Source organism: Tinamus guttatus, unplaced genomic scaffold, assembly GCF_059628265.1.
Source record: "Tinamus guttatus ecotype Peru unplaced genomic scaffold, ASM5962826v1 Tinamus_guttatus_pri_ptg000261l, whole genome shotgun sequence".
Classification (NCBI taxonomy): Eukaryota; Metazoa; Chordata; class Aves; order Tinamiformes; family Tinamidae; genus Tinamus; species Tinamus guttatus.
This window is the reverse complement of record NW_028288795.1, coordinates 621591-639880: the sequence shown is the minus strand read 5'-3', so window position 1 is coordinate 639880 and position 18290 is coordinate 621591. Positions and strand designations below refer to the sequence as shown.

The 18290-nt window shown below is 59.5% G+C and overlaps 1 protein-coding gene across 2 annotated transcripts; it reads left to right on the top strand.

The window, feature by feature from the left end:
• Positions 1-679: 679 nt before the first annotated feature.
• SH3GL1 (SH3 domain containing GRB2 like 1, endophilin A2) lies at positions 680-18021 on the top strand. 2 transcript variants are annotated; one of them, XM_088527093.1, is made up of 10 exons: positions 680-748; positions 10726-10794; positions 10887-10959; positions 11514-11657; positions 13021-13154; positions 13553-13711; positions 14756-14859; positions 15853-15977; positions 16433-16486; positions 17596-18021. In XM_088527093.1, exons 1-10 carry the CDS (start codon positions 704-706, stop codon positions 17790-17792), a joined length of 1104 nt encoding a protein of 367 aa, XP_088383219.1. In that variant the 5' UTR covers positions 680-703; the 3' UTR covers positions 17793-18021. The 2 variants fall into 2 exon arrangements, with proteins under 2 accessions (XP_088383219.1, XP_088383220.1); XM_088527094.1 differs by lacking the exon at positions 16433-16486.
• Positions 18022-18290: the final 269 nt, after the last annotated feature.

Sequence of the window (18290 nt, the reverse complement as noted above, 5' to 3'; positions counted from 1 at the left end):
GCAGCTGATTGGCTGGCTGCGAGAGGCTTCTTCACGGCTACCCTCGAGGCCTCGTGCCCGATGGGCGGGCGGGCGGGCGGGCGGGAGCTGCAGCGGCGGCGCGGCGGGGAAGGGCCCGGCGCGGGCGGAGCGGCCTGTCCGGTTGGCGGGACGGCAGCGGCCGCCGAGGGGGCGCGAGGCAAAACGCGAAATGGCGGCGGCGGCGGCCAATGAGCGAGCGCCCTCCCTTGCGCGCGCGCACGAGGGGGAGGAGGTGGCGCGGAGACGCTGCCGCAAAGGCCTCTGGGGGTTGTAGTTCGGCGGCGGCGCCTGGCGCAGGGCGCGCTGGGAGTTGTAGTCGCCCCGCCGCTGCTCCGGGCGCCATGGCGGCCCCGAGGGGTGTCCCCGAGCCGCCACCGCGCGGTCCCCGCCCTGCTCCGCCCGCCGTTGTGCGGGACGAGGCGGCACCGCGGGAGGAGCCCCGGGGCCCCTCGCGACACCCGCATCCTCCCCGCGACACCCCCGCCGGGTGGCGCCGGGTGGCGGCGGTCCCCGCCGGGCCGCCAGGGGGCGCCGCGGTGGCGGGGCGGCTCCGCGGGGCGGCGCGCGCGGCGCTTCCTGGCGGCGGAAGCGGCGGCCGGGCCGGGCTGGGCTCCGCTGCGGGCTGCGCCGCGCGTGTCGCCGCCGCCGCCGCCGCGTCCCCGCCGTGTCCCCGCGCGGCAGCATGTCGGTGGCGGGGCTCAAGAAGCAGTTCTACAAGGCGAGCCAGGTGAGGCCGGCCGGTACCGGCGCCGCCGCGAGCCCCCGCGGGGCCGCCGTTATCCCCGCCGCGGTGGCCCGCGGTGTCGCGCATCGCGTGTCACCCCGCCGGTACCGCTGCCGGTACCTCCCGGTGCTTCCGGCCGCGGCTCCGGTGCGCAGCGAGATGGCGGCGCCTCCTTGGCCCGGCCGCGGCGGGGCGGGGGGGCTCGTCCCGGCCCGGCGAGCGGGAAAACCATAATATTAATTAATAGTAATAATAATAAAGGGAAGCGGGGAATGGAGACCTGGCCGGGCTGGGAAAACGGCGGGAGCTGCGAGTTTTGTCGTGGGTTTTTTGCCGCACGAAGCTGCGTGGGGTCTCCCTTCGTTAAGAGGCTTCGTCCCCTCCCCGGGGCTTGTGAGCGCTCCCCAAATGAACGCTTATAACGCTAATTAACGCACATATATTTGGAGCGAGGCAGGGATCGGCCGAGCTTCCTGCCGAGAAACGCCGCCCCGGCTTCCCGATTCCTGCTTTCCTGCCCCCGTTTTAAATCTAAGACAGATGAATTTTGCACTCGTCCGCCCATCGGCTCCGTGTGGTTTCCAGGCGGAACGTTTCAGCGCTTCCAGGCTCGGTCCAACTATGTTTGCTACGTGTGTTGCCTCCTTTCTTGGCTGCCTTTATGCGAGAGCATTTTGCTTAAGCAGCAAAAGCGAAATAATAGATTCCTTAAGTCATTTCCCCATCCCCTTTCTCCCAGCGGATGCGTCAGGGCTTTTGCAGCTTCCTGGGGAAAGGTTGTGCTGAAAAGCGCTTTTTTTGGAGGGTTTTAGGCGTGCGGCTCTGCGGCGTTGTCGTGGCAGGGCGGGCAGAGGTGAAAGCTCATCTGTGAGTCAAAAGCAACGCGATTCCGAGGTCCAAACACGTCATCCTGGAACATCTGGTGAAACCTGTCACCGAGGGGGGAGTCGCTGTACCACGAGCCCTTTGCAGGTGTTTTCGTGCTGTCCGTGTGGGTTTTTCCCTTCGAATGGCACCGTTCTGGTCGCCGGTGGCCATTGAAGCCCTGTGCAGCTCTTGGAGGCGCCGAGCGCGGTGCCCGGTTGTGTGTCCCGTGTCACGTCCCTCATTGGAAGCACTTTGCTAAGGGCGGTATCCAAAAGTGCCAGATAAGGCTCGTGCCGGCGCTCCGGGAGTCCCCGTGCAGCCCGCAGGATCTGGGGAGCTGGTTTATCCAGGATATCCAGGGATATTCCTGCTGCCTCCTTGGGAACATCCCATCCACAAAGGCCGCTAGCGATTCCATTCCTGCCACCTGGGAGCCAGTGCTCCCAGTTCTCCCATTTTTTGGCATTCTCCCCCTCTGCTTTCCCTTTTCACCCTTCTTCCCCCTCCTTCCAGCAGCCCCACTCCCTGCTTGGCTGAGGGAAAGGGAGGATTCGTTATTTTTTGGCTCCCTTAAACGTATTAGGACCCAAACATGTGGAAGGGTTTTTTTTTTTCCTAAAGCGTTGTGCGTAATTCCATGTCTGTTGTTAATTGAAGGAAAACGTAGCCGGGACCAAGGCCTGTGAGGAGCCTCCTAGGAAACCTGCACTGCCGCAGTGTGGGCTTGGATCTTCCTCCCTCGCTTCCCATCGGGAAGAGGCTCTGGCTCGGCTGCCTCGCGGAGCAGGGGGGCGCTGGGGCTCGATCCCGTTGTTCCTGTCCCGACATTCCCGGTTCCCTGCGTGCTCCGGGGGGGAGGCTGCCGGGCGCCCACGCGCAGCAGGGAGCCGGATCCTCGGAAATGCCGCGGACGGCGCCGGCTCCGCGTGCGCGGCCAGAACAGGTTCTGCGAGTTCCCAGGGAAATGTCCTTTTTTAAAAAAAAAATCCCATAGAAAACATTTTCCCAAGAGGAAAGGGGAGAAACAGGAGCATCTCCGAGCTCCGCGATCCGGCAGGGAGCTGCTCCATCCACCAGATCCACCGGGGATGGACCCGGCTGTGGAGAAGTGGCCCCGTTGGTGCCATTTGCTTGTCTTGGCGCCCGCATCGAGGCCACCCTTGTGTCCCCACGGCCGCGTGGGGCCGGCCGCGCTCCTGGATAACATCCTCATCCCAGCCCGGCTCGGAGGAGCTGCACAAAGAGCAGCAACCGCCTCCTGGGATACGGAGAGACCGGAGGGAGCGCCTGGAAAACCGACGAGCCCGGGATGTCCCCGCGTGTCCCCGAGTTCCGTGGCTGCTCCGGGGGCTCTTGGGAACACGAACGGGCAGCAGTTGCTTCCGCCTCATCCCAGAGCTCAGACGTGCCCTGATGGCGGCTTCATCCCAGCGGGATCCGGCAGCTCCCGAGCCCCCCGGCTGGGGCGGCATCGGAAGCTGCTTTTCCGCTCGTTTCCCGGCTGTCCCACGTGCCGCGCTTCCCGTGCGAGGAGGGATGACCTTTCCCACTGGAAAACAAAACCGGAGGCCCCTTTCCCTGGCCGGAGCTTGTCCGTGAGTGCCCTGTGTTGCTCCGGATGATTCGGATTCGGAGAGGGTTCGAGCTGCTGTTTCCCACCCGCATTTTCTTTCCCTTGCTGCTCCCGTTGCTCCGTTCAGCTGGGAGCAGAAGGAGTCTCCGGAGCAGCCGGCCTTGTCCCTGTATCAACATGTCTATCGGCTCCTCTGATTCTTTTCCGTTATCTTCTTGTTTCCAACCCAGAAGAGCAAAATCCTCCAGTTTTTGCTCCCAGGTCCCTGCTGATCCCGGGGGAAGTCGCCCGCAGGCAGCTCGGGGCCGTGTCCGATGCCAGGATCGTGGCCACGCGGTGACAGCGGCGCCCGGGCACGGCGCGGGTGACACCAACAACAGGTCATTCCTGAAGGAGCAGTTGGGCTCCGAGCGCTGTTCCTGTAAACCCGGGTGGGAGCTTCGGAGCCGAGGAATTCCGCTGATTCCTGCGAGACTCCCCCGGCACCGGCTGTTTCATTAACATGAACCGGGGCCGGCGTCCTCCCCGCTCCATCCATGACCATTAATGTGCTCCCAAAGCGGAGAGCTGTCGTCTGGAGAGACAGGATGGCTCCCGCCTCCGTATCCATTACTTTAACTTGGCCTTTTATTTATTTATTTGGGATCGCTTTCACGGGCTCCGCTAGTAGCGAGCGCCCTGTTTCTGGAAGGGAAAGACGGAAAACGGAGCTTGGCAGCTCCAGCTCCCAGTAAACCCTGCCCCGTTCACCCCCTGCTCGTTTTTCGGTGTTAAAGGGAAAGTATTATCCGTGTTTACGGCTGGGGAATGTGGGACGCAGGAAGGATACGTGACGCACTGGGGGCCGGGGAGGAATCGTCCCCGCGTGGCAACGGCTGCCTCTGGCCTGGGGCTTTCTGTCCAAGATTATCCATTTATCCAACGATCCTTTGGAACGGGCTGGCTGGGGGGAGCTCTGGACAGCGTGAGGAGCAGGACGGTGCCCGGGGGGTTGGCAGGGGAAATCCGTCCTCCCGCTTCCCCCTGCCAATCCTTCCCTCCTGGGAAAGAGCAAAATGAGGATGAGATCAGGCAGCAAAAAGCTGAGTCATTCCCGTAGTCCGTGGTCGTGTCCCGGCTCTCCCCCGTTCCTACGGAACCGTTTGCCAGGGCTGGGAGCGCTGGACTGCGGCAGCCGGGGCACGAGGCCTCTTGCTGCTGCTGGCTGTTTGTGCCGACCGGGAGCGGGTGACACGGGGTGAGCGGGTGACACGGAGCTACAGGGTGACACGGAGCTGCTGCCCATGACGGGGTGACACGGAGCTACAGGGTGACATGGAGCTGCCGCCTGTGTGGAGGTGACACAGAGCTGCAGGGTGACACGGAGCTGCCGCCTGTGTGGGGGTGACACGGAGCCGTGGGGTGACACGGAGCTGCTGCCTGTGCAGGGGTGACACGGAGCTGGGGGGTGACACGAAGCTGCTGCCTGTGATGGGGTGGCATGGAGCTACAGGGTGACACGGAACTGCTGCCTGTGCGGGGGTGACACAGAGCTGCAGGGTGACACGGAGCCACGGGGTGACACGGAGCTGCTGCCCGTAACGGAGTGACACGAAGCTACAGGGTGACACGGGAGCTGCAGCCTCTGAGCAGGGTGACACGGAGCTGCAGCGCGTGAGCGGGTGATTATAAAAATAATAATTCATAGTAAAAAATAGAGGTTTCCGCTCCCTCTTGCGGTCTCCATCCCTCTGCCCTGCAATCCTGTCGCTTCCCGCCGCGGTTCCTGGTCCGGGAAGGGGCCGCGCTCGGCAGCCGGGGCTGCACCGGGGGGATAAACAGGCCATTCCCTGGACTCTTCCTATCTCCCGTTAATGGGCTGTTAATAAAATCGTGATAGTGTCACTAATTAGCTTGCTCTTCTGCTCAAAAAAAAAAAAAAAAAATTAAGCACGTCTCCATAATGAAATTCCGTCTTTCAGGCAGGATCAAATTTGCATGATTAAAGCTTTAAAGAGCATTTTTAAATTGAGAAAAAAAGCTTCCTAATTCACCCTAGAAGCCAGGCCGTGTTCCTTTCTGCCCAGGCTTTCTTCAGGCTGCAGCCAGGGTCATTTCCGAACCGTTTTCTTGCCCAAATTTGTCTTGGCTTTACAGGACTAGCTCTATTTAACGCAGTCTTGCCACCTTCGTGCTAAAACGGGCAGAAAAACGGCCAACAATTATCCAGCCTCGACGCAAATCCACCGAGGAAGGAAGCGCCGCTCTTGCCGGAGGGTTTTTTCCCTTCTCCCCCGATTTTCCTCACTTTCCAGCGGAGCGTTCCGAACGCGTCTCGGCGTGGGGCTGGGCTCGTGGTTTTGGGTGGTTTTGGGTGGTTTTGGGTGGCCTCGCTCGAATTCCCAGTGCCAGATGTTGCTGCTGTCATTCCCGCAGTGCTCCTCCTCGTTGCTCCGGGTGGGTTTCCCAGGAATCCGTGTTTTCCTGCTCGGAAGGGACGACGGACGCCGGCTCCCGCCGTTCCCGCGGGAGCCGCCCGCGTCCCCTCGGGATGCCGGGCTCTTCCTGGAATTCACGTTAACAAAGGAACGGCTGCACTTAGGCCGGATCCTTTATCCCTGTCTTTGATGTCCGGGTACGCGACGATGCCGTCGAGTCCGACCCGCCGCTTCCGAACGCTCCCCGTATGGAGCAGGGGGTGTCCGAGCGCTCGGCACGGCCCCTCGCTGCTACCCATGGAAGAGAAGAGGATTTTGCCTTCCTTTCTGAAGGAAAGTGGCTGCTCTGTTTTCCCGAGGGCTCTCCCAGGTGCAGCTTTCCTGCCCTCTCCTTGCTTCCAGTGCAATCCGTAGGAGCAGCGTGCGGGCGGCAGGTTTTCCCATCGGAGAAGGGCAAGGCCTCGCTCCTCATCCACCTTGGCTCATCCTTGGAAGCTGCGCTAGGATCCAGCAAAGGAGACAAAGGGAAACTCGTGTTTCCCTGGGCCCACCAAGAGCAGCGGGAGCTGCTGGGAGGTGACGGATCAGCAAAGTTGGGAATGTCGGTCCAGAACGAACTGAGGTTTTAGCGAGATGCTCAGGTCCTGTTGGGATGCAGGGAAGTCGGGATGTGAGGCCAACGTGCCCTGTTGTGGCACAGGGCACACACAGGGGATGGTTTCATTTCAGTGTTGTCCCAATTTTCCCTTTTTCTCTTCCAGCTGAATAGAAATCCCATCTGGTTTGGTGCAGAGCAGGCGAGAAGCAGCTAATAACAGGAGAAAACGGTTGTTGGGAGGCGCCTGGCGGGAGCATCTCGAGTGTCTACCCAGAATTAGCGATAGGCAGTGAAACTTTTCCCTTCTCCAGCGGGAATCTCCCTTCCAGGAGGCTCCATGCCCTTTCTCCAAGTGCCCGGTGCCCTTTCCTGCTTGGCAAGGCCGAACCGCCGGGATCAGCTCGGGAAGTGGGAGGAGGCCCCGTTTTCCTGCTGGGAGAGCTCGGAGAGCGGCCGGGGGCGCCGGTGGGTTCAGTGCGGAGGGGAGCCGTCCCCGCTCCGGCCGTTCCGGAGCAGCGATCCCGATCCCGGCCGGGATTCGCGGCAGGGGAAGGACAAGCGAGCGCCGTGCCCTGCTGCAGCCGCCGCTCCCGCCTGCGTTCCATGGTTTTAATTCCCGCTGTCCTCGTTCCCAAGCCCGTAGGGATGAGTCACTGGGCAGGCGGCTCCCTGCGGCGCTGCCCGCGCGGCGGCTCCTTCCCTGCGCCGAGCGGGCGGCCCGGGATCCCTTTGGAGCTATTCCTGCTTTGGCAGGAGGAGGCTGGAGCTCTGCCCTGCTCCGTGCAGACCGGGCCGCCCTCGTGCCGCAAATCCAGGCGTCGGGCAGGGAGCAGCCGGTGCCTTCGGGACGCTGAGGGGACGGGCACCGCTCCGTGCGCTGGCACCGCTGCCTCCCCGGCGCTCGGGGCTCCAATGGGAACAGCCCTGAAGGAAGGAAACGGGGGGAAAGGAAGTGCAGGGGATGGAGGACTGGGAATGGAGCGGGAACGCGGGCGCAGGGGGAACGGGAACGTCCCTGGCCTGGGAATAGGGTCCCAGTGGGGTGGCCGCGAGGACCCGGCTTGTTCTACGGGCAGCAAGGTGAGACCTTGGAGGACGTTTCTTGGATGTGCCCGGCTCTTCCCCACCTGGAAGACTGGGACATGTCAGGATAAATGGGATAAATCCGCCCGCCCATTCTCCGCTTGGAGCAGCAGCTTTGGGGAGCGAGCGCGTGCGCTCCTCGGAGCAGGGGATCTGCCTTCCCCTTGGGAGGCACCGTGGAGATGTTGTCCCCAATTCCATGCCATAAACACTCGGGCCTGTTCTCTTCCCTTCAAAGTGGGTGGGAAGAGGCGGCTGGGATTAGCGCGTGCTTTGCCGGAGGCGTCCGGATCTCCGGCTAAACTGGGACACCTGCTGCTGCGCAGCAATGTGCGTCCCCGGGAAGGGATGTCTTCCATAAAAACAGCGTTAAACTGCTGCCAAAGAGGATAAAATCCTCTGCAGAGAGACAATATCCCGTCCCACACGTGATGCCGACGTGGCCTGGCTGCCACGTGCCGAGCAGAGCCGCTGCCGGGCTTGTGTGAGCAGCAGAAAACAGGGATGTGGGTGAAAATTGAGGATTCGGCTCGGCGACACGCAGGCTGGATCCCGACTGGATCCCGGTTGGATCTCGGCTGGATCCCGGTTGGATCCCGGCTTGGCTGGTTTCTTGCAGTGTTACCTGGATTGTGCCACGAAGGTGACAATTAAAGTTGCACGAGGTGCCCTGCACGGAACGGGAGCTGCTCCGGACGGGGCCGTGCAAGGAAAACCCCCGGGTGTTTCCCATCCCTGTCGCATTCCCGCTCTGCCCAGCTGATCCCGACCATGCCATGGAAGAGGGCACCGTGAGGAGCCCTCGGAGGGGTCGCACCCGCTCGCAGAGCCGGAGGGCCCGGTGACTGTCACCAACAACCACCCCAGTTACTGCAGGTCTATTTTAAATCCTAAACACCCACGCGGCAGCCGAGTAAATCGCTCTGCCCGGCCTGATGATGAAGCTCCCCATGACATTGACCTGAAATTCCGCCTAATTCCAGGGAGTTGTGGCGAGCCGGAGCCGGGAAGGGGCCTTCGTTTGGCTCTGCCCGGCGGGATGCGCGAGGGATTTGCCATCGGATTTGCATCAATCCGAGGCAGTTTTCCCTTCGTTGCTTGTTCTGCACGTCCGTCTGGCTCAGTGTCCCGTGAAAACCCCGGTCCTCCCGGATTCCAAACGTTTCAGGCACCTTTGTAATTATTCCGCGGCTCCTTTTTAATGAAGGGAGCTTTTAACGAGGGGCGAGGGCGGCGCTCAGAGGCTCCAGTGCAATGGGAGCGTTTCCCTGTGTTTGCTAGTCTGTAAATAGGGCAGGTTGTTTGCAACTGGGAAAAAAATAGTTAAAAAATAGGTTTTGGGTGTCTCAGGGAGTTTTGTTTGCCTGAGGCCGGAGGAGGGAGCTGGGCCCTGCTCTGGGCTAAGTCTGTTTCCGGATGGGAAATATTTAAAGGCCAGGGAGCGGAATATCAACATCGGGTATGTAAAATTCCACAAAATTTGCTTTGTAGCAGAGCCTGAGTCCTGTCCCTGCGGATTAGCACCCGGATGGGAAATGGGACCACAGCGTTGGCCGGAATGGGAGCGTCCGACGGGATAACAGGGACGCTCCCCTCTGATCTCAGGACGCAGCTATCCAGGGCACGCGTCAGTCGGCAGCGTCCTTTTAATTAAGGGCTGATGGAAACGAGGAATCGATTGCCGGCTCCTCCGCTGGAATGTGTGCGCTCCGCCTGCGCCTTCCCGCTTCCCTGCGCCGGGAAAGAGCCGCCCCGTTTGGAAGCGGTTGGGTCTCTAACACCCCGCTCCATCTCCTGGTGCTTGGCCTAAAAGGGACCCTTTGGGCCGCCGAATTCGCAAGCAGGGCCACCAAAATCACCCCCTGGCGCTTGGAAACGCGGCCTCTGATGGGATGGGAGAGCTCCAGGATGAACAGGGAGGCGGCGAGGGCAGCTCCTGGCTCGCGTCCCGGTGCCGCAGGGGAATCCGCGCCCGTTGCTCTTCCAGCGTGGCGGATTCGGGAGCGCGCGGCAGGGATGGAGCCGCCGCGGGCGGCGCGCGTCCCTCCTCCTCCTCCTCTCCTGCCGTGACGAAGCCTCTGCTGTAATTAGCAGCAGCGGCGAGAAAGCCTCAATCTTCCTATTCCCTCACAGCTGCGTTCCCTGGATGTCAAAAAGGAGGATGAAATCAGTCCGTGAGCGCGTCCTCCTGCTGCCGGAGAGCGTTGGGCCTCCGAAATCCCAGTGCGGATAGAGCCAGGCTCCCCACCATGGGAATTGCAGCCTTCCAGGATGGGAATTTGCAGGCGGATGGGTGGAGGAAAAGGGGAGTGCAACTGCATGGGAAAATTGGAGCCTTCCCGGGTGCGGGAAGGAAAGCGGGAGCCTCCGTGCCGGTGGATTCGGCCCCTCCAGCCATCAGGAAACCCCTTCCCGGCTGCGGAGGTTGCAGCACGAGCAGTTTTTCGGGATGGCAGCCGGGAGCCGATGCCTTTTGCTCTGTTGAACGTCCCCTCGTGGGACCTGGGAAGCAGAGCAAGCGCTCGGGTCAGTTTTCCAGCTCGGGAACCGCAGTGCACCAGGATGGGAATCCCGCTCCGCAGCTCGGAGCTGCCACCCCGAGCAAGGGCCCAAAACCCAGCGGTTTTTTCCAGCTTGGATCATTTGCAGCTCCGCAAGCAGCTCCAGGAGAGCAAATCCCATTGGGACCTTCCCAGGCTTTTGTTTCCCCCTCTTCCACCAAGAAATAAGGAAGCATTTTGAATCCCCGGGAGAGCAGGAGGGTGCCGGAGGAAGAAACGCTCGATAAAAATCAAGTATTTGATGCTGAAGTAAACAAACCCGTATTGTTCCCGCAGAACTGGAGTTCGACTCCAAACACGAGAAATCCTGGCAACGGCCCCGTTGCAGGAGCAGAGCGATCGGCGTCGAGCGATCGGCGTCGGCAGCTGTTTCCTAAACCCCTTTTGATGTCTTTGTAGGTGATTTTGGGGCCTTTGGGAGGCCTGGCCTCAGTTCTTGTGTTGTGAATTCCCCGTTTTCTTGCGTTTTGCCGTGTGTGGAACCCCAGCCTGTCTCCAAATGGAGTCGGGAGACTCTCGCTTGCTTTTTCCAGCAAGCGTTGGAGTCGGAGCCGTGTGTGGGATTTAGAGCGCTCCGGGTATGGAATATCCCACCTGCCTGCGGGCCGAGCTGCTCTTCCAGGGAGCGATTTTGAGGGTGTCTTGTTGGCTGCTGCCGAGCAAGGAAATACTTGGATTTTTATTGGGGCTGTTTTTCACCTAATAAAGAGATTTTTAATCTCTTTATCAAAGAGCCACGTGTGTTTTTGCTGTGGAAGCTGACACACAACACCGGCACCGACTGACGGTCCTGTTAACCTAAACCAGGAGACGGGAACGGGTCTAAGGAGGGAACAGCCACTCGTGGGCCTGATTCCTCCTCCCTCGCTCTGTTTCCACAGCTGGTCAGCGAGAAGGTTGGAGGGGCTGAAGGGACCAAGCTCGACGATGACTTCAAGGAAATGGAAAAGGTGAGTAGGGAATGAGAGAAACCTCTGCAAACCCCCTGTGTCTCCCACGTGGCCTTTCCAGAGCTGAATTTCACGGCTTGTTTTTCCTGCAGAAAGTGGATCTGACCAGCAAGGCGGTTACAGAAGTGTTGACCAGGACCATCGAGTACCTCCAGCCGAACCCAGGTGAGTGGTGACCGCCCCGTCCTCGTCCCTCTGTCCCCGGTCACCCAGGGAAAAAGGCAGAGAGACACATGAGAACTTCCATCCTTGGGGTGTCACCCGGCAGCCCCTTTTCCACACCAGGTGCCCTGGTTTTGGAGATGGGCTGGCCTGCCTTGTGCCACCGCTGTTCCTCCCTTACTGGCCTCGCCAGGGGATCAAGATGCCCCTTGTGTTTCTGCACTGTAAGACACCGAGTCACCTTTATCCTCAGACCTAGAGAGGAGCCAAAGGGGACCAGTTTTCATGCAGTGTCCAGAAACAGGGACATCCCTGGGTGTCACCCCCTCCGGAGCCGGCCGTCCTGCTCGTTTCCAGCTGGCTCCTTTGGAGAGCACCAAGGGAAACACCTTGGCCTTCGCTGGCAGCCTGTGGGGAGCTGCTTTCCTTGCTGCCTTGGCAAAGCAACCTCTCCTTCCGTAGCAAGCGCCGTTCCTAGGGCTCGTGGCGTTGGGAGCAGTGGGGAAGTCGGCAGCGGCCAGCGCGGGTAACAGCAAACAGGGCTGTTTCTGTGGCAGCTTCCAGAGCCAAGCTGACCATGCTCAACACCATGTCCAAGATCCGCGGGCAGGTGAAGAACCCCGGCTACCCGCAGTCGGAGGGGCTCCTGGGGGAGAGCATGATCCGCTACGGAAAGGAGCTGGGCGACGACTCCAACTTCGGTGAGTGCCCGCAAGGCTGCTTGGATCCCGTGTTACCCAGTGCTTTGGGTAAAAGAAACACCTCGTAATGCTTTTTAATTAATATTGAACGTTGGAAAAAATCTGCGTGTCGGAAAAACTACCTCCTTGCTTCGAAACTGGAGAGTGGTGATGTGGAAAATAGATGGAATGAGATTAGGAGTTTCGCTGCACGGTTTCCAGCTAAAACTCTGCTTTAGGGAGGCCGGAGCCAAGACATTTTTCCGTGGAGTAATTCCTTCTATCCATGAAATGAACCGTGTGCGACTCGCAGGGAGGAAGGGGGCGAAGCCTTTTGGTGACATCAATTTTAATCCACTAAAACCTCGGGAATGTGACGGAGCCGGGACAGTGCCCAGCTGTCCCACCACCTCCATGGCAGGGAGGGCCCTTCTTGTCTTGGAAAATTAAAAAGCTCTGGCTACTTGGGAGTGACAAATAGGTCTCAAGAGTATCCCTGGCCACTCCAAGCCCCGCGTCCCTCTTTCCCTGCAGGAACTGGAGTTATTATGGATCACAAAAGGGAAGGAAGTTTTTAGACGAGCATTCCAAACCTCGCTTCCTTTAATGGCCTCTCTTTAAAGGAACACTTAACTTGATAAATTTATATTTTAACACCACACCCACCCCCATGACAGGTTATTTAGTGGTATCAAACTTGAAACAACGCTTTTGCAGATATACTCTGTATATTTTTTTCCAGATAGACAGGAGACTGGTGGCTCTTTTCACCATCTGTTTCACTTGCATTTTCTCCTGTACTAATCCAGTGCTGAAATGGTTGGTTTGCCAAAGCTGTGCAGGAATAATTTGATCTATAAATGGTTTCCACTGGAATAAAAAAGCTAAGACTAGAAATACTTCGCTGATACTCTGTCTGGCTTAACTGTTATTGTGGTAGGAACCTTAGAAAAGCATGAAAATAGCTCAGTTTCAATAAGGCGTTTTGAGCTCCCTCAATTTGCAAGGTTGGCCCAAGAGAGGTTAGAGTCTAAAATCAATAAAAGACGGCGGATTTGCTGCCAGCACCCGGGGAAACTTTAACAATTTGCTCCAAGTGCTGCTTTTGCCTTAAAACCATCGGCACAAGGGGCTGGCTCCGGCGGAGGCCGAGGAGCGAGGTTGGCTCGCGCTCTCCGGGGGTTTCCACGGTATTTTGGTACCTTCTCCTTCCTCCTGGAGCTCAGCCCTGTCTCGCGTTGGTCCCGCGCTCCGTGCGGACGCTCCGTGCCGGCTCGGAGCGCCGCTCCGGGCGGATGGCGGCACCGGACGCACGACGGCGCTTGCGCACGCACGTGACGGGCTGGCTCTGTCCCCTCTCCTCCCTTCCCCTCCTCACTTGAAGGTGATGCCCTTCTTGATGCTGGCGAATCTATGAAGCGGTTGGCTGAAGTGAAGGACTCGCTGGATATTGAAGTCAAACAAAATTTTATTGATCCCCTCCAGAACCTGTGTGACAAAGACCTGAAAGAAATCCAGGTAAAACCTGAGATTTTTTTTTCCTCTTCCTTCATTTCTTAACATTCTGGCTTTCCATGCATGCAATCCCTTGCTCCGTCGCAGTGGGAATCCAGGTGGACCGGCATCTGTTCCCCTCCACTTTGTGGACTTGCTCTATCAGATTCACTAGAATTTCCCCCCTCCATGTGCTCAGCATCACTGCTCCTGCTCTTGAGCAGCTCACAAGGCTGCATGTGGGTTTGGATGTAGGAACTTCGTTTACCTGGGTCAATTTATGAAGGCCGTTTTGCTATAAGTCCTGACATACGTTCTGGGATCCCCGAGTTTGATTCCCGTGTTCCATTCAGGGCTGCCATGCGTTAAACTTCCCCGTGAGCTTCCCTTGTGCCCTGAGCTTGTCACCTTCCTCTCCCCAGCACCATCTCAAGAAGCTGGAAGGCCGACGCTTGGACTTTGACTACAAGAAGAAACGCCAGGGCAAGATCCCCGATGAGGAACTTCGACAGGCCATGGAGAAGTTTGAAGAGTCCAAGGAAGTAGCTGAGACCAGCATGCACAACCTCCTAGAAACTGATGTGAGTGCTCAGAGGGAGCCCAGCCTCACCCTATAGGTGCTGTGGGGCAACGGGGCCTGTTTCCAGTACGTGGAGCTGGGATCTCTTGAGGGACAGGGGACTTAACGACACTGAATTCCACTCTTGCCCTTGGTGATGTAATTTTGGTCTCTGATCGTGCAGATCTGAGCACACAGAGTGGTGTCACAGGCCTTTTTCCTCTCTCCAGCCCCTTCCTCCTGATGCAGCCCATGGCAGGGCAGAGGCTCTAGCTGTGCCGAGTGGGTCTCCTCTTGGCATGTATTTTAGGGGGAACAAGTTTGGGCAGCTCCCATGGGAAGGGTTTGAACAGCTCGGGAAGCCCCGAGGGTGGCAGGAGCAGCCTCCTGTCCTCATGAGCCTCACTCAGTGAGTGACCCCTGCTATCCAGAGCGGTTAATCCTCCCCTTGGCTCCTCGGGAATGCCTCTCCGGGCGTTTCCCGATGCCTCGGCCGCCTCCGTGCGCAGCGGGAGCGTCCTGTGGCTGGAGTATTGTGTCCAGTTCTGGGCTCCACAGGACAAGAGGGATGTGGAGCTGCTGGAGAGAGTCCAGCGCAGGGCTACGAGGATGATCAGGGGCCTGGAACATCTGCCCTATGAGGAGAGGCTGAGGGAGCTGGGCCTGTTCAGCTGGAGAAGAGAAGGCTGAGAGGGGACCTGAGCAGTGTCTAGAAGTACCTCAAGGGAGGGAGTGCAGAGGATGGTGCTGGTCTCTTTTCACTGGTGGCCACTGACAGAACTAGAGGTAATGGCCACAAACTGAAGCACCAAAAGTTCCACAGGAACTTAAGGAAAAATTTCTTCCCAGTGAGGGTGCCAGAGCCCTGGAACAGGCTGCCCAGAGAGGTTGTGGAGTCTCCTTCTCTGGAGATCTTCAAACCCGCTTGGACGCAGCCCTGTGCCACGTGCTCTGGGTGACCCTGCGTGTGCAGGGGGTTGGACTAGATGATCTCTAGAGGTCCCTTCCAACCCTAAGCATTCTATGATTCTGTGAAGCTCACGCCGCCGTGCCGCGCTCCTTGCAGATCGAGCAGGTGAGCCAGCTCTCGGCCCTGGTGGACGCCCAGCTGGACTATCACCGGCAGGCCGTGCAGATCCTGGACGAGCTCGCCGACAAGCTCAAACGCAGGTGAGGTGCCGCGGGGGCTCCCGCTTGTCCCAGCCGCCCGTGACATGTCCCTGGCTCTAGGTTTATCTCCTGGGATTAAGGTCACTTCTTGCAGTCCCTGTTGCCTCAATCCGAAGCTCCTTGGGGTTGCAGGGAGCAGCTGCACAACCTGTTTGCCACAACAGATACATGCTGGCGTCTGAGGCAACGCTTCTGTGCTTGCTTCATCTGTAACTGGTGTCTGTTGGTTTCAGTCGTGCCTGGATTAGCAGGTGCTGCTGCCAGGGAAGCTGGGGTTGGATTTGGCAGGACAAAGCCGAAGAGATCGCTTCCTTAGAGGAATGTGTCCCAGGTCAGGCCCTGGCTCTCCCTTCTGTGCACAGAAGGCTCCTGTGACGCAGAGCAGCTTGTGCAGAGCCAGGGCAGCGTTTCCAGCTCTCGGGGTGGTTCAGCACTGCTGCCTGCTGGGCTTTCCTCCTGCAAGAAATCACTGCTTCGAATTAAGAGCTGGCGGGGTCCTGCCCGTGTGAGCTCTGGAGCTGCTGCACGAGTGTCCTCTGCTGGCCTGAGAGCAGCAGGACTTGTCCCAGCCGCCGCCAAAGCCGAGCCCAGAGCAACTTCCCTTCCCTCGGGCTGGCAAACCCTGGAGAATGGAGAAGATCCATCTTAAAAATGCCCCAGCGCAGAGTTGCAGGGATTTTTGTGCGCCAACTAAGCAGTCTGCACCTCTGCAAAGCCACCAAGGTGCCACATTGCTCTTAGTTGTCTGTGACAAATTCTTATAACAGATGATACAAATACAGCCTTGCAGGACGGGCTCAGTCACGGGCTGAGATTGGCCTCTGTGAGTGATACCTGCCTGGTCAGCAGGACGTTTTGGGGCCGTGGGGAGGGAGGTTTCTTCTTCCAGCCTTCACAGCTTCGTTTCTCCAAAGCATTCCCAACAGCGGCCAAGAAATGAGTTGATCTCATCGTGTCACTTCAGTTTAGTCACGTTCCTTTTCCTTCTTCCAGGATGAGGGAGGCCTCCTCGCGTCCCAAGCGGGAGTACAAGCCCAAGCCCAGGGAGACGTATGATTTTGGAGAAAACGACCAGTCCAACGGGGGCTTCTCTTGCAATCCTGCCCCCAAAGTCTCAGGTAAAGTTGTCCTACGTGTGCGCACGCAGGTGCCCCCGGAGCACGGATGGCCTCCTGGGAATGCAGGGGAACTTCTCGGCCTGGAAATGTTATTTCTAACGTGCTGGATGTGTCTGTGTGAGCTGGTGGCTCTGAAGATACCAGAAATCTCTCGACATTCAGGCTGTTTTCTTGGGGTTCAGGGCAGTCCCGGCAGAGCCTCCAGGGGGGGTCACTGACCCATAAAGTCCCATCAGTGCCAGCAGTGGCAGACAGGAGAAATTCAAGCTCTTACCCTCCCTCCCTGTCCTCCATCCTGCTGCATTCATCCCTCCCTGGTCCCGGCGAGGCGGATGGGTCTCTAACGCAGCATGCGGGATACCCTGTTTCTCCTAACAGATCCTCCCTTTGGGGCCTGCCTTTCCCGCTCTCCCGTTCCCGTCGTTTTAAGCATGTCTCTTTTTGTTTGGAAGCAGCTTCCTCCTCTTTCCGATCCGACAAGCCGTCCCGCGCCTCCGTCAGGAGTATCCGTGAGTTTCCTCCCTCCGCACTGCATGATGTGTGACCATCTCTCCCCGTCCCTCCTTGTTCCTCCTCCGTTGACACTGCTGCTTAGAGCCACTAATTCCCTTGTGCCTGGCCTTGTTCCTCCACCAAGGCTCAGATTAACAGAGCTGCTCTAGGCTGGGATTTACTGCCCGCAGAATTGGGCTTTTGCTGCCCCGCAGCTGCCGTTTCCCATTTCCATTGCCGGCATCCCGGCCCTCATCCCTCCTGCTGCCCCTGCTGAGGGCTGGAGACGGAGCGGGTAGCGCCGGACGCTCCGAGCGGGATTTGTGGCCGATGCTCCCGGAGCCTCGGGGGGCTCGCGGGAGCGAGGAAGACCCTGGGCAGGATGTGCAGGTTCCTGCCGAAGGCTCTCGCTGGGTCCCTGGCTCGGAGGCATTGGGATAGAGGAAGCGCTCTGGGCTGCGGGACCAGTTTGGGATTTGGGGAAGTCGCCGCAAAAAGGGACCTGCTTTTGGCTGCTGCTTTTGGTGTTTTCTGGGTCCTCTTCTGGTGTCGGTTCCGCCCTTGCTGGGGGTGTTCAGGCCGCTTGTGCTCTCCCCGTGCTGCTCCCTCATCCCGTTGGGAAGAGCTCGAGCCCAGAGCCCCAACAGGGAGGGCGAGCGGGCGCCGGAGGCCCTGGCAGAGGCTGCTTTAGCTGCAGCCGTGGTCAGCAGCATCCCCAAACCCCACAGCTCAGCGCGTGCCCGTCCCAGGGCTTTTATTTCGGTGCTAAACAGAGCAAGCAGCAGCGTTCCCTGCTGCAAAACAAAACCGCCCTAATCCCATTTGCAGCCTAAAGCCTCGTGCTTAAACCACGCAAAGGAGACCTGGGTCCCCGGGGCGTCCCCGGGGCCTCGTGAGCCCCGTCAGGAGGGTAATTCCCAGTGGGGGCCGATGCCAAAACCCCATCGTGGAGGAAGCGGCTCCCAGGGTGGCTCCCAGGGGCTCGTGGCCGCCGTTTGGGCCCGGTTTGCAGCGGGTCAGCTCAGAGCTCAACGCGCGCCGAACGGCACCGGAGCGGCCCAGGAGGCACCGCGGGGGCGAAGGCGCCGCGGGCGCCGCTCACGTCTCCGCCGGCCTCTGCCCGCAGCTCCCCTGGACCAGCCCTGCTGCAAGGCCCTGTACGACTTCGAGCCCGAGAACGACGGCGAGCTGGGCTTCAAGGAGGGCGACATCATCACCCTCACCAACCAGATCGACGAGAACTGGTACGAGGGAATGATCCACGGGCAGTCGGGCTTCTTCCCGCTCAACTACGTGGAAGTGCTGGTTCCGCTACCTCAGTGAGACGGCGGCGCCCGCGGCTCCCGCTCCGGCCTCCATTCCACGTCGCTCCCGCCGCTCGGGGCCAACCTGCCAGCAGGGAACAAGCCAGAAGGGTCGAGCGCCCTCCCCGACCCCGTGCGTTTGGGTTTATTTTTTTTCTTTTCTTTTTTATTTTTGTCCTTCTGGTGCTTGAACTTAGGTACTTTACGGGCCCCACCAGGTTCCTCCCGGTTTGTACGATTCCGTCGAGCCGCAGGTCCCTCCTTGTCACGTTTTTTTTGGTCTTTCCTCTGGGTCGGGCGAGCCGGGATGGCGCCGTCCCGGAGCGGCTCCGGCGGGAGCAGCGGCCCTGGAACACTACCCCGGACGCCGGGGCCCCGCGGAGCGACACTACGTGCAGGTCAAACACTAAAGCGGCGCCGGGATCCCGCGGAGCTGCTCCGACCCTCCCACGTGCCTTTCCCGAGGGCGGCCGGAGCGGCGGGAGCTGCTGCTCCCGCTCCCCGCGGCCGTCGCTCC

Coding starts and splice junctions, on each gene's coding strand:
- SH3GL1 (XM_088527093.1), top strand. CDS start 704: ATGTCGGTGGCGGGGCTCAAGAAGCAGTTCTACAAGGCGAGCCAG. Junction 10,795..10,886: donor ACTTCAAGGAAATGGAAAAG/GTGAGTAGGGAA, acceptor TTTTTCCTGCAG/AAAGTGGATCTGACCAGCAA. Junction 11,658..13,020: donor GGGCGACGACTCCAACTTCG/GTGAGTGCCCGC, acceptor CCTCACTTGAAG/GTGATGCCCTTCTTGATGCT.